Source organism: Aedes albopictus, chromosome 2 (genome assembly GCF_035046485.1).
Source record: "Aedes albopictus strain Foshan chromosome 2, AalbF5, whole genome shotgun sequence".
NCBI lineage: Eukaryota > Metazoa > Arthropoda > Insecta > Diptera > Culicidae > Aedes > Aedes albopictus.
The window spans coordinates 247,311,815-247,327,234 of NC_085137.1; the positions used below are offsets into that span (position 1 = coordinate 247,311,815).

General features: G+C 44.0%; 1 protein-coding gene and 1 long non-coding RNA gene across 2 annotated transcripts; both read right to left on the reverse strand.

Moving 5' to 3' along the window:
* Positions 1-11,393: 11,393 nt before the first annotated feature.
* LOC134287075 (uncharacterized) lies at positions 11,394-12,123 on the reverse strand. Its single transcript, XR_009997000.1, has 3 exons — positions 11,793-12,123; positions 11,665-11,732; positions 11,394-11,600 (listed from the first exon to the last, which is right to left on the reverse strand). It is a non-coding gene; the product is annotated as an uncharacterized LOC134287075 (long non-coding RNA).
* An 8-nt stretch (positions 12,124-12,131) lies between these two features.
* LOC134286443 (uncharacterized) lies at positions 12,132-13,456 on the reverse strand. Its single transcript, XM_062848055.1, has 2 exons — positions 12,257-13,456; positions 12,132-12,167 (listed from the first exon to the last, which is right to left on the reverse strand). The coding sequence occupies exons 1-2, from the start codon at positions 13,454-13,456 to the stop codon at positions 12,132-12,134; spliced, it is 1,236 nt and encodes a 411-aa protein (XP_062704039.1).
* Positions 13,457-15,420: the final 1,964 nt, after the last annotated feature.

Here is a 15,420-nt window from a genome sequence, read left to right on the forward strand (position 1 = left end):
TACAGGCTTATGTGCCTGAGGGTTGCGAGCGCATACCGTACCGTGTCACACGACGCTCTCTGCGTCAATACTGGTATGGTGCCTATCAGCATTCTTATCAGTGAGGACATGGAGTGCTTCGAAATGCGCGGCACAAGAGGCATACGCAGGACTGCCAGGATGGCCTCTATGGTCAAATGGCTGCGCGCGTGGGACAGTTCCACCAAAGGAAGGTGGTCCCATAGGTTGATACCGAGGGTAGATAGTTGGATTAATAGGCGCCCTGGGGAAGTTACATTCCACCTGACACCGGTCCTTACAGGTCATGGTTGCTTCCGACAGTATCTACACCGTTTCGGGCATGCGGATTCTCCCGAATGCCCAGTGTGCAATGGTTTAGAGGAAACGGCGGAACACGTTTTGTTCGTGTGCCCGCGTTTTCGCACAATGCGTGACCGCATGCTTGCCACATGCGGGGATGACACAAACCCGGACAACTTGGTCCAGAGGATGTGTAGGGATGAGTTTGGCTGGAATGCTGTTTCAACGGGTATCACCCATATCGTCTGGGAGCTACAGAGGAGGTGGCGCGTGGACTCGGAGAATGGCTAGTTCAGATGCAGTACAAGAGCTGGTCCAGGGGTTCGGAGTCGGCTTCGTAGGTCATACCGGTGCCCTGCGGTCGAGATCGACGCTTACAGCGATTAAGTGGCCGCGGAGAGGAAGTCCCGGTAGCGGTGCTGTCGTGGCGTCGGTCTACTGGGTTGGATCCGAGCCCGCGGTTGGAAAGGGGTCCCGGCAAGGGTCGGGGCAGGTGGAGACCCTGCTGTCAGCAACCTTCTGGTGCAGCTGATAGGGCCTGGAGGGTAGTGATACCCTTGCCTCCAGCAGGTCAGATCGGGTTGCACGTGGGCATCAGTTCTTGATGTCTGCAAAGCAGTTGGGCGCGGACGGGGTTGACCTTGCCCGCCTTTCGAGGACAAAGGAAGTGGCGAGGACCACTCGGGAAACTGGCTAAGCGCCAGCATGTTACCGTGATGAACTCTCCAGAGCGAGTTATCGATGTGCGATATGCGACCATAGGAATAGTTTAGTGGGTACGAGGAGAGAGTAGTCCTGGCTTTCACTTTTGTTGTAGAAGACGGCCTCAGACCTATACTACCCTAACCTTCTGTTAGGGTGCCTGTTGAGCAGATTATCCCCATATGGTTTTAAGGAAAAAAAAAGCCCAAATGTATTACTTACCTCAATAATTGAGGTAATACAATCAATAATTGAGGTACCTAATACAATTATTGTAATGTAAACCAAAAAGAAAAGCATAAACAACACAAAGTGGATTAACCTGCGCGCGTATTTTTTGCTGACATCCGGCATCACCGCGCCTATGCAAAATTTAGAGAGTTTGTCTTGTCCCGGTCTCTCCCCAAGCACAGCACAGGGAGGGGTTCTCAAGCTCAGCAGGTTCACATTCTTGAAGTTGAAATAACTGCCTGAGGCAGCAAATGTTTTCCTTTTTTTTGCCTTCCCACTATCAACTACGAATCATCGCACAAAATGTGTTTTAGGGTCTTCGCCGTCATCGTCCTCGTCATTCAGGAAGTTGAAAGCTGGGTCGATTACTATCGATAGCGTCGTCGTCGTCGTCTGCCTTCTAAGCAGCAACGGTGAGCGCTCAAGGCTCTAATTTTCTTAGCTAAAATATGTTGTTCGACGATTAGGAACAAGTATGGTGCAAAAAAAGAAGCAAGCTTGTACAACCATTAGGCTACTGCAGTCAGCAGTATTTCCAAATTGAAACATGAAAAAGCACAAAAATGCACTTTATGAAGAACGATTTCTTGTGCGTCTGAGAGCTAAATTGCTGTAGGCGGATTTTGGAAACGTATTTTCGTCCACCTACTGATCCTCTGATAGCGGTAAAGTTTTCTAATGTACCGTTGTGGGTGCAGTTATTATCGTGGGATTCTTTAGTGATGCACCGTTCGACAGTGTATGATTGCTTCAAAAAGATGCAAATTTGAAAGGAAAAAAATACATTCCGTTGCAGATGCAGACATGTTTTTGTGGCAAGTGTGCTCTTCATTGAAGTATCTGTTTGGCTGGATTTTGCTTGAATATGAGTACCTAAATTTAGCTTTCAAAGTAATTAGAAAATAAGAATTTAGTTACTGCAGACTGTCCAGAGCCCAGCCCATGTTTGCATAGTAAATAGACATCCACTGCAGTGATAACTCCGGAAGTGTTTACAACAAATACTTCAAGTTTTATTCCAGGAAAATCAACTAGGAATGCTTTTTCTGCAATTGGCTTCTAGAATTCCTTCAGAAAGAATACCCAGAAAATTCTTACGTAAATTTATCCAAGAACTTATCCAGTCTCGTCTTGGATTTCTTCAGTTTTTTATTCAAGAACTTTTCCCGGGGTATGCCCGACGATAATTCTACCAATTCCCAGGATTCCCCCAGGAATTCGCTTAGGGATTTTTGCAGGGATTCTCCCTTAAATCATTCCATGTATTTCTCTAAGGAATATTCTAGAAATTCTTTATCTTTGATGTGGATACAGGTGGATACAGATACCTAGAGACATCACGTGCCCCGGTGTAATTTCCTCGTTCGGACAGGCCGGACAAAGCGGGGACTCTGGCCGAATCGGTGCAGATACTTCCTGAAGCAACCATGACCTGACAGGAACTGTGTCAGATGGAAGTTGACTTCTCCGTGTTTTCTGTCGACCCATTGACCAATCCAAATTCCTGTGTGGTAGTGGTTTGTGTTCAGATTTCCCGTGTTAATCTATCTGTAAGAACTTTGTAAACATCTTTTGTTCTCCCGTATATGGATAGGCTTGCATTAGGTTTCGTGAGACATTTTTTGGACAACTCAATAACGAAACCGACGGGTCCATCTTCCTTTCGCAGCGCTTTCCCAGTCCAGCTGCCACTTTCTCGTCGAGTCAGCTCTTGTGGTCCTACGGGCTCCTGTCGTTCCTAGGCGGTTATGGCATTCACTGTCTTCTTCCGGTACGATTTTGATGGGAATCATACCTACTATGACGCAAACCACTTCCGTGGATATGGTTCAGTATGCACTGGCTACTCTCATAACCAGGCTGATGGTATGTGCTATTCAGCTGCGCCAGGTTCCTCTTTGATAGCTGTCCAGCTGCCCAGACAGAAGCGCCGTACCGAAGTACCGACGTTGACACGCTGGCTGGCAAGGAGTCTTCTCGTACCGTTACTGACCGCCGATCTGTTGGCTGCTTTCTCGCAGGCGTAGTCGACATAGCTGTTTAAGTTCAGCCGGTCGTCGATCAACACTCCAAGATGCTCAACTTCTCGCCTCGAGTCATTGGTGAGTTCTCCAACTGTAAGCTTAACATCCTGTTTTACCAGTTGCTGATTATCAACACTTCGGTTTTATGATGAGCTGATGCCAGCTTCGTCTCGCACATCCAGTTTTCATCCATTTCTACTGCCGCCGTGGCCCGGACTTCCACTTCGTTCAGCAACTCACCGATTACTATGAGCACGACGTCGTCCGCGAACCCAACAATCTGCACTCCTCTTGGTAAGCTTAACTGCAGGCATTCGTCGTACATCGCCTTCCACAGCATCGGACCCAAGATAAAGACTTTAGGAATACACGCTGTTATGCCTACACTCTTTTGTCCCTCACGCGTTTCGTAGATCTACGTCCGGTTCTTAAAGTAGCTGCTCAGTATTCTGCAGAGATACTCGGGAACCCTCATCCGGTGTAGAGATCGAGCTATTGCTTCCCAACTAGCGCTGCTGAATGCATTTTTCACGTTTAGAGTGACGACCGCAAAATAGCGATTCCCTCTTCTCTTTTGCTTCATGGCTACTTCGGCTGCTTGAACAACTAGTTGGATAGCGTCATCTACTTTTTCGGAACCCGAACTGCATCCTAAATAATCCGTTCTTACCTTCTGTATAATACCCGAGTCTGTTGGAAACCTTCTCCAGAAGTTTTCCAGCCATGTCCAGAAAAGGATCTCCGGGTGGTTTGACCGGCTTCGAAAGCAGAACCAATATCTACCGCTTCCAATGATCGGGGAATACACTTCTGCAATGTGATTCGAAACATATCCGGGTTTTGTTGGATTGTTGTTTTCAGAACCACGTTGGAGATGCCATCTAGTCCTAGCGCTTTCTTGGCTTTTAAGCTTTGGTTATCGTGATGAGCTTCTGGTAGAAAATACGAGAATCCTCCAAATCAGCGGCGACCTCCTCATACGGTGTGGGAGGCCAGACCGTTGGCTCGTGCTGCGGAAACAGTTCATCTACTATGGCTTTCAGCTTTTCTAGACACCTGACACCTCTCGGGTGGGGTCGCTGAGCCATTCATCCATGACATAGCTACTCTGTAGGCATCTCCCCATGGATTTGCGTCCGCATTACGGCAGAGTTCCTGCATGTAAGCTGCCTTGCTGAGCTTGATTTCTTTCGCACTTCCCACCGGGAAGCTTGATAACCGCAATCTGCGTCCCGGTAAGCCCCCTTCGCAGTCGGACAGACATTTCCACGTTTCCTATCTCAATCTCCTCCTTTATTGCAGCTTCTACTTCTTCCATCGCAGTGATTTCGTCTATGTCGACGCATTGAAGAACCACTTCTGGCGTCACAGCTCGGACCTTCGCAGTATCTCCCACGATCTTCTCTGCAAGCTCTTTGTACGATGAGCTCCTGTTTTTCGAGTTCTTTTTCAGCTCGGTGATCATTTCTCCAGACCGTGTACGTCTGACTTTTTGTACGTCCGCGCCGAGGTCCTTCATTTCCATAGCCGTTCGTATGGTACATCGAACCTCGCCGCTAGAACCTTCGGCTGTTGCTGGGGCACGCTCCACCCACTATTCGTCAGCAGCTGCTGCTGCATTCCTTCACGCTGCTGTTGCTCTTCTACCACACTTTTCTACTGTTCCTGTTGCTCCTGTTGTACACTGGGGCTGTGTTCGTGTACCGCGCTTCGCTGCGAAATCGCTTCTTGTTGCTGTTCTGCTTCCTCTGTTTGCTAATGAGGAGACCTCATCAATCCTCCTCTGGTGAACGGATTCGCCACATTTCCGCTGTTATTTTCGTTTTCTCCTTCCATGTTGTTGGGCCCCCTTCGAGCCGCTATCTCCACCTGATGTACGTAGTCGCTTTCATTAGCTCTTAGTTGTCTATGAATCAGAGAGGCCAAGCGAGGCTTGAACACCCTTCTTTACTCAGGAAGCAGAATTGCATGAATGTCAACCCTTCGTCGTAATCCGTAGTCCGTTGTCGTTTGCGTTGACCAGTATGCCATAATCAGGATGTTACTGACGTCGATCCTAATGTGCCGGTTGGCACTCCGGGTGTTTGGGCTAAGGCACTTTGGAAGCGGTACCAGGTCGCTTGTACGAAGTTGTTTGCAGTTGTGTAGCTTTTCATAGGGAACCAACAGAACCCGCTGATCGAACCCCGCCACATCCTAGCTAGGCATGTCTGTCTGGAGACCAGAAACTCGGTCACTCCCCGAAGGCAGAGCCAAAGGTGGTATTCCACACGGGTGTGTGAACTGTTTATGCGTGTATCTGTATCATCTGTATCTGTATCTGTATCTGTATCTGTATCTGTATCTGTATCTGTATCTGTATCTGTATCTGTATCTGTATCTGTATCTGTATCTGTATCTGTATCTGTATCTGTATCTGTATCTGTATCTGTATCTGTATCTGTATCTGTATCTGTATCTGTATCTGTATCTGTATCTGTATCTGTATCTGTATCTGTATCTGTATCTGTATCTGTATCTGTATCTGTATCTGTATCTGTATCTGTATCTGTATCTGTATCTGTATCTGTATCTGTATCTGTATCTGTATCTGTATCTGTATCTGTATCTGTATCTGTATCTGTATCTGTATCTGTATCTGTATCTGTATCTGTATCTGTATCTGTATCTGTATCTGTATCTGTATCTGTATCTGTATCTGTATCTGTATCTGTATCTGTATCTGTATCTGTATCTGTATCTGTATCTGTATCTGTATCTGTATCTGTATCTGTATCTGTATCTGTATCTGTATCTGTATCTGTATCTGTATCTGTATCTGTATCTGTATCTGTATCTGTATCTGTATCTGTATCTGTATCTGTATCTGTATCTGTATCTGTATCTGTATCTGTATCTGTATCTGTATCTGTATCTGTATCTGTATCTGTATCTGTATCTGTATCTGTATCTGTATCTGTATCTGTATCTGTATCTGTATCTGTATCTGTATCTGTATCTGTATCTGTATCTGTATCTGTATCTGTATCTGTATCTGTATCTGTATCTGTATCTGTATCTGTATCTGTATCTGTATCTGTATCTGTATCTGTATCTGTATCTGTATCTGTATCTGTATCTGTATCTGTATCTGTATCTGTATCTGTATCTGTATCTGTATCTGTATCTGTATCTGTATCTGTATCTGTATCTGTATCTGTATCTGTATCTGTATCTGTATCTGTATCTGTATCTGTATCTGTATCTGTATCTGTATCTGTATCTGTATCTGTATCTGTATCTGTATCTGTATCTGTATCTGTATCTGTATCTGTATCTGTATCTGTATCTGTATCTGTATCTGTATCTGTATCTGTATCTGTATCTGTATCTGTATCTGTATCTGTATCTGTATCTGTATCTGTATCTGTATCTGTATCTGTATCTGTATCTGTATCTGTATCTGTATCTGTATCTGTATCTGTATCTGTATCTGTATCTGTATCTGTATCTGTATCTGTATCTGTATCTGTATCTGTATCTGTATCTGTATCTGTATCTGTATCTGTATCTGTATCTGTATCTGTATCTGTATCTGTATCTGTATCTGTATCTGTATCTGTATCTGTATCTGTATCTGTATCTGTATCTGTATCTGTATCTGTATCTGTATCTGTATCTGTATCTGTATCTGTATCTGTATCTGTATCTGTATCTGTATCTGTATCTGTATCTGTATCTGTATCTGTATCTGTATCTGTATCTGTATCTGTATCTGTATCTGTATCTGTATCTGTATCTGTATCTGTATCTGTATCTGTATCTGTATCTGTATCTGTATCTGTATCTGTATCTGTATCTGTATCTGTATCTGTATCTGTATCTGTATCTGTATCTGTATCTGTATCTGTATCTGTATCTGTATCTGTATCTGTATCTGTATCTGTATCTGTATCTGTATCTGTATCTGTATCTGTATCTGTATCTGTATCTGTATCTGTATCTGTATCTGTATCTGTATCTGTATCTGTATCTGTATCTGTATCTGTATCTGTATCTGTATCTGTATCTGTATCTGTATCTGTATCTGTATCTGTATCTGTATCTGTATCTGTATCTGTATCTGTATCTGTATCTGTATCTGTATCTGTATCTGTATCTGTATCTGTATCTGTATCTGTATCTGTATCTGTATCTGTATCTGTATCTGTATCTGTATCTGTATCTGTATCTGTATCTGTATCTGTATCTGTATCTGTATCTGTATCTGTATCTGTATCTGTATCTGTATCTGTATCTGTATCTGTATCTGTATCTGTATCTGTATCTGTATCTGTATCTGTATCTGTATCTGTATCTGTATCTGTATCTGTATCTGTATCTGTATCTGTATCTGTATCTGTATCTGTATCTGTATCTGTATCTGTATCTGTATCTGTATCTGTATCTGTATCTGTATCTGTATCTGTATCTGTATCTGTATCTGTATCTGTATCTGTATCTGTATCTGTATCTGTATCTGTATCTGTATCTGTATCTGTATCTGTATCTGTATCTGTATCTGTATCTGTATCTGTATCTGTATCTGTATCTGTATCTGTATCTGTATCTGTATCTGTATCTGTATCTGTATCTGTATCTGTATCTGTATCTGTATCTGTATCTGTATCTGTATCTGTATCTGTATCTGTATCTGTATCTGTATCTGTATCTGTATCTGTATCTGTATCTGTATCTGTATCTGTATCTGTATCTGTATCTGTATCTGTATCTGTATCTGTATCTGTATCTGTATCTGTATCTGTATCTGTATCTGTATCTGTATCTGTATCTGTATCTGTATCTGTATCTGTATCTGTATCTGTATCTGTATCTGTATCTGTATCTGTATCTGTATCTGTATCTGTATCTGTATCTGTATCTGTATCTGTATCTGTATCTGTATCTGTATCTGTATCTGTATCTGTATCTGTATCTGTATCTGTATCTGTATCTGTATCTGTATCTGTATCTGTATCTGTATCTGTATCTGTATCTGTATCTGTATCTGTATCTGTATCTGTATCTGTATCTGTATCTGTATCTGTATCTGTATCTGTGTCTGTATCTGTATCTGTATCTGTATCTGTATCTGTATCTGTATCTGTATCTGTATCTGTATCTGTATCTGTATCTGTATCTGTATCTGTATCTGTATCTGTATCTGTATCTGTAGGTATCTGTATCTGTATTTGCATATGTATCTATATCTTTACATACCTATTTAACTCAAGGATTACTGAATACTACTAAATTATCAAATTTTACTGAAGCTGGTTCAAAAGTGCACAAAAATCTTCTAAAACGGAATGCAACAAATCACACACTCACTCGGTTGATATTTAAGTACAAACCCCAAACCATTGCATTTCTTTCGACTCTAGGTTATTCATATGACCACTTGAGAATTTGAATTTGAATTGTCTTCTTGAACCAGAACAATGAAGCGCCGTGTTGCGCGTAGGTTTTGCTCCCAAAACTTTGAAGCACTGGTGCGTGGGGATCTTTTCGATTCAAATGCTGGACCCCAAACCGGGAAGACAAACGTAGCCAGAGGCCTTGGATCCCACGGGCACACACAACTGTAAAAGCACTTGAGCCACACCACAAGTGGACCCCGTTGCGCCGCCAAGTGGCCGGAATGAATGGATTGATCCAGCAGTTCCCAAAACAAAAACTTACCCGAAGCGAGTTGTCAAGTGCTGGGAATCAGATCTCTCGCCACTATCGACGAAGTTGTTGCCTCCATGCCACGGGCAAGATGGACTGGTGGCGAGTGGCGACGACGACGACGGACGATGGCGTTGATCTTGAATCCACAAATGGGCGAGACCCTTGATCCTAAATCATGCCGGGCTCTCCGTGTCTCCCATTTCGAGGGGCACTACAAATGAAGTGTTGAAAACTTCTTGGCTTGGCGTCACCAGTTAGCCCGAGTAGAGAGACAGTTCAAGAAACATGTTCAGAACTGATCAGATTTTTTTAAGTTTTATTGGGGACTTGTAACGGTCATCAACAACGTCATCGATGAGAGCCTAAGCCCTAACTAATTGCATTTATATACACGATATTATCGTGTGGCAATCACGGCGATATGGGCCAACTTGTTAATTACGTTGTTAATTACGTTGAATGTTTTATCAAATGTTGCTTCTCCTTTCAAGTCGGGATAGCCGCAAAGTCTTGGATTCAGACCGGGGTTCAAGTGGGGGAATCGAATTCATGAGAAATTTTCCAGCTCCCAAACCAGCCAGCAGCGGTGGTGGTGGTTCTTTCCGGCTGGCTCTCATCTGGAGTTAATCTGTCTGTGCCCGAGAGTGTTGAGTTGACTTCTGGCCTGAGCCCCTGTCGACGCGGTGGCGGCAGTAAATGGATCGTTCACAGCCTCTTGGCTCGTTGTTGCGCGTTAGGGCCTAGGAGGACCACAGATGGAATTGTGTGCGCGATTCTTTTCATCGTTCGTCATGTCAAACAAATGTGTGGTCGTCGCCACTTGAAAAGTTGCCTTTTTGACTGGCCGATTCCATGGCGGATGATGGTGGCATTGTTCCCGCGCTCTGCCTGTGTGCTATCGAATGTGGTGTGAGCCACTTGACTTCCACCGACGGGTCAGGCAATACGGTTTGCGACATGTGCAGGAAGATGAATGGAAATTAGCCGTGCCGGATAATTCCAGGAATCTCTTCAAGAATTATGGAGATCAATGATTTGCAAAATGTGTAGCATGTAAAATCATGTTAAAGAGGACGCCATGTAGGATCACTTTGCCACTATGAACCCTTAGCTCCCGCATTTAGCATATTCCAAAACAAGCCGATTGATTCACAGCGCAACATTTGTTTGTCTCAAGAGCAAACTTATGTGTTTCCGATGGATTTTCGGCCGCTGAATCCGAATCCGGGCTCAGATTTGCTCCAACACGTCACAATTTTGAACTATACCTCAATTTATAGGGCAAAATATGCGATTTTGGGCTTTTTTGACTGCAAGTTATTAAGCATGGAAATATTTTTTTTAATCAATCACAAGGTTAATTGGTCAATTAACATCTAAATTAACGACTCATGCAAAATATTTCGTTTTACCTAATCAAATTTGATAGATTTAAGCATTTTATGTTAGTATGAAAACCTGCATGCAACTTTTGGAGGGTGACTTGTATGGAAAATATCGTGTCTAGCATAAATCGCTTAAAACTATCAAATTCGATTTGGTAAAACGAAATATTTTGCATGAGTCGTTAATTTAGATGTTAATTGACCAATTAACCTTATGATTGATTAAAAAAAATATTTCCATGCTTAATAACTTGCAGTCAAAAAAGCCCAAAATCGCATGTTTGCCGTATAAATTGAGGTATAGCTCAAAATTGTGACGTGTTGGAGCAAATCTGAGCCCGGATTCGGATTCAGCGGCCCTAAATCTGTCAGAGACACGTAAGTTTGCTCTTGAGACAGACCAAAAGTTATTTTTTGTTACGCTGTGTTATGTTTTATTTTTTAAATAAAACTTTATCAACAAACATCAACAGAATAGAAAACCCAGGTAATATGCCTTTTTTGTTGATCGCAAACTCGATTAAATATTCGATTTTAATCGAGTTTAAAAGTGAAACAGTCAATTTTTTAAGGGTTTTTTATTTCTTAACATAGAAGGTGTTCAATGTTGAATGTTATTCGCTTCTGTTGTATTTCATTACAAAAAATCTTTACATCATTACAAAAAGGTATCACGAAAGCCCTGAACGCAAGGATAGCTGAACAGCAAAAGCATTGGGTGCTATCATTGCGTTGTGATCTTAACCGTTACAAAATTCTCGCAGACGAACTGTAAGCTGTGTGACTTTGGTACTCGTGGAGCATGCTTGAATGGCCACCAGATTGTAAAATTTCTTGAGAAGAACTGGAATATCCATTCCCAAAATCGGGTGAATTTTCAGCAACACGTCGATCAACAGTTCACTAGACACGCCGCAATGAATGACGGAGTTATCAAAAACAACGAATGTTGGGTTACCGGACCTGTTGGAAAATTGCCAACAGAGAAAAATTTTCCGAAATAATAATCCCGAAGTAAAAGACAGTCGTTCATGATTTCCATTAGTTATTGTCACTCATCAGAACCAACATTAGATAGTCACAGATAATCCTTAGTCTATACGTCTAACTTACGTTTAGTCTCCTTGCTATGCCAAGTCCAGTATATCTGTCTGTCTTCTTGAGCCGGTCTAACGTTGTTGCCTGCTGCAAATCGCTTGCTGTTTATGTGTGAGCGAGCGATTTTGTTCGTTCAATCCGTACTATCGATTCGTACTTACAATCCGTACTATAATTAGGCTAGATTTAGATAATTGCATGTCATTAAGTATTTCGTTGATTTAGTTATATACCCTTTAGCTTGTAAGTGTTCACTAGTAATTTAGGTTAAGCGTACGGAGATATTAAGGACTACGAATTCCTGTTAAATTTCAGAGCATGTTAGATAACAATTCACTTCAATATAAGCATTACAAAATACCTTCTGGTATACACACTAGTTCACAAATATTCTAGTTCAAATTGTTCCAAAATTAGTGCATTATCAATAATCTAAAATTCAACACCTGGTTGCATATAGATGCACTTTCTCTTCCTTCTATCATTACATCTGTCTATACATCTGCCAACTCACCGCTATGACAGTTCGTGTCATATCTGCCGACAATGGGTACGATGAATGGTTCGTGTAGAGATATCAAACTTGTAGAGGCGCGCTGGCGTGGATTCGGCAACAGTCCCCCCAGGTACGATGGCCTCTTGGTCAGCTTACTTCGTCACGCGCCGAACGTCTAGCACGGCTAATTTGGCTACCGGACGTTCATAAGTACCAGTCGATGTCCGCACTGTCGCAGATCTGGGTTGTCCATCTCGTCCAGGATGTGTACAGATTATTCGACCCTTTGGCCAACAGTTCCGGGGTAATTTAGAGTCCACAATCACTACCACGTCATTGTCCTGTATTGGTTTGGTATCGGTGAACCACTTTGTGCGGCGAGTTATTTCAGGGAGATAATCGTTGATCCATCGCTTCCAAAACCGATTGGCCTGGACTTGAGATAGCCGCCAGCACTGTCGTAATGCTTCGCCACTGTCATCGATAGTGCAGAGCGGTTTCACTCCATTAGATGACCCAATCAAAAAGTGGTTGGGCGTTAGGGCAGGAGCGGACTCATCATCTACGGGAACGTAGGTCAATGGTCGGGAGTTGACGGTGTTCTCTACTTCGGTGAGCATGTTTCGTAGAACTTCATCTGACAATCTTCTCGTTGGTAAAATTGCCATAAGGTTTCTCTTGACGCTGCCGATTAGGCGTTCCCAACTGCCACCCATGTGTGGTGACGAAGGGGGAAGTAAATGCCAGCTGGTGTCTGCGTCCACGAATTCTTTCATGAGTTCTGCTTGGTCGACGGAGTATTTCGCTTCGGTCAACTCTCGGTTCGCTCCAACGAAATTCGTCCCTCGATCGCTATGGATAGTTCTTGGTTTCCCTCTTCTCGAAATAAGGTTTCGCAGTGCCATAACACACGAATCAGTGCTGAGAGAATGGGCGACTTCAATGTGGATTGCACGGGTCGTGAGGCAGGTAGCCAGCATACCCCAACGCTTTTCTGCCCTACGGCCAATGACGATCTCGTATGGTCCGAAGAAATCTATCCCAACGTGAGTAAAGGGGCGCGCGAAAGCATCAAGTCGGGCTGCTGGTAGATCGGCCATTATTGGAACTCTTGGATTGGCACGGTGATGCTTGCAGCGTTGGCAGCTCTTTCGAACATTGGCGAAAGCAGTCCGAAGCTTCGGAACACTGTACTTTTGTCGAATTTCGTTGATTACGGTCTCATAGTTTTGGTGGTGGAATTTTTGGTGGAAATGTGCTATGATCAATTTGGTGGTAGGGTGGTCACGGGGAAGGATAACAGGATGTTTAGCGTCTTCGGTAGCATAGTCGCAGCTGGCGATGCGGCCTCGCATCCGCAGAATTCCATTCTGGTCCAGCCACGGTGATTTTTGGTGTAGTGGGCTGGTCTTAGGCAATGGTGTTCTGGATAGCTTCGGTTCAGTTTGCGATAGTTGGAGAAGAGCGACTTCATCTGGATAGGCTTCCAGCTGCGTCTGGCGTAGCAGGTATGTTTCAGCGTAATTCATTTCTTGGCTGAAAGAGGACCGCTGATACATTCTTCCAGATGTTTGCGCCTGCAGTTGTTGAAGAATCGGTAAACAAATGCAATTACTCGAACTAGTCGACTCCAACTCGAAAAATCGATTACTCGTACTATGGATTCGGGTGCGATGCAGTGCACCATTACACTGGGACGGAGTTCCAAGTTGGTAGTGTTTGATTTTTTCAAAGTGCGAGGCCACTGATCTTCTGGGAGGTAAAGAAATTGTGGACCGTTGCTCCAGGCTTAAGATCTGGAAGTACTTTCCATTTCGTTCCATCATCCGCAACGTTCAAGTCAGTGGGAACGTACCTCCAATCAGCAATCTCCGTCAACTCTAGGATCTCACTAATCCGAAATGCTACAAATGACGAGTAGCGGCGGTGATCAGATTTTATCCAACACAGGACATCTTGGGAGTCGGACCAAAATTCCCGGCGGGAAATTTCAACAGTGAGGGCGTCGGAGACTGTTCGAGCGAGACGGGCTCCAATCAAAGCTGCTTGAAGTTCTAGTCGGGGTATGGATAAAAACTTCAACGGCGCGACTCGGGTTTTTGCGGCGACTATACTGCATTCCACGGCGTTATCATGGTTGAAGCGCAGGTAGCAGGCAGCCGCGATACCATTCTCACTAGCATCCACGAAGGTGTGCAGCTGCACGTCTCCACAGTTGGCATATCGTTCACTAGAGTAGCAACGAGGAATACTGGTTTGTTCAATTTGCGGAAGAATTTGGAGCCAAGTTTGCAAATAGTTTCAAATAGTATTTCGTCAACTTGATCATCCCAGCCGATGCCGGAGCGCCACACGTCTTGAAGTAGGACCTTCAAATACATCAGAAACTGAGCAATTAGCCCAAGCGGATCGAATACCGACATGAGGACACGTAGCATCTGTCGTTTAGTTGGACGATGCTGGCCTTCTAGCAGTGCTCGACCATAACGATTCCAACCAACCTTGTATGTAAAGGTATCTGAATCGGTACACCACCACATACCGAGCACCTTCTCTGTGGCTAGTTCTGGCGACAGGTCAAGGTTCTTTTGTTCTGCGTGATTTTCCTCTAAGGCACCGGTGACGCGTTTGGAAATGCTGATCCAATTACGGATTTCAAATCCGCCTTCTGCATGTACCTTCCTCACTTGCTGTGCGAGTTTGATCGCTTCTTCTCCTGTTGCCACACTCACCAACATGTCATCAACGTAGTGGCGCTTTTGGATCACTTCGACTGCCTCTGGATAATCTGCTCTGAATCGCTCGGCGTTCAGGTTTTTAACATATTGAGCGCTACTAGGGGAGCAGCATGCTCCGAATGTCATAACCTGCATCACGTAGACAGAGAGTGTCCCATCTTTGTCATACCAGAGGAACCGCTGACATTGCTGGTCTTCCTGGCGCATTAGTACTTGCAGAAACATTTCACGCACGTCTCCAGTTAAGGCAACCTGTCCCTTGAACCAATATAGTGAACAGCTCGCATAGTTGATCAGGTCCTTTAAGTAGCACGGAATTTAAAGACACTCCGTGGGCGACCGCTGCAGTGTCCCACACCATTCGAATCTTCCCTGGCTTGTTGACATTTGTCACGGGAAATACCGGCAAGTACCATTTACGAGGGAAACTTTGGGAGAGTTCGTCATCGGTGAGTTTCCTGGCATATCCGCTTTCGACAAAGTCGGTGATCTTTTTGTTTAGTGCTACCTCTAGTTGAGGGTCTTTGTCCATTCTCTTTTTGAGACACTGGAGTCGTCGATAGGCCATCGGAAAACTGTCCGGCAGTCGAACATTATCGTATCGCCACAATAGTCCAGTTTCGTAGCGGTTTCCCTTCAGCACTGTGCGTGTCTCGAGCAGACTCTGCGCTTGCTCTTCTTCGACCGAGAGAAGTTGGTTCTTCGGATGAGCAATTCCTACACACTAAGATTCAGATGTTCCAGCTCAGTAATTT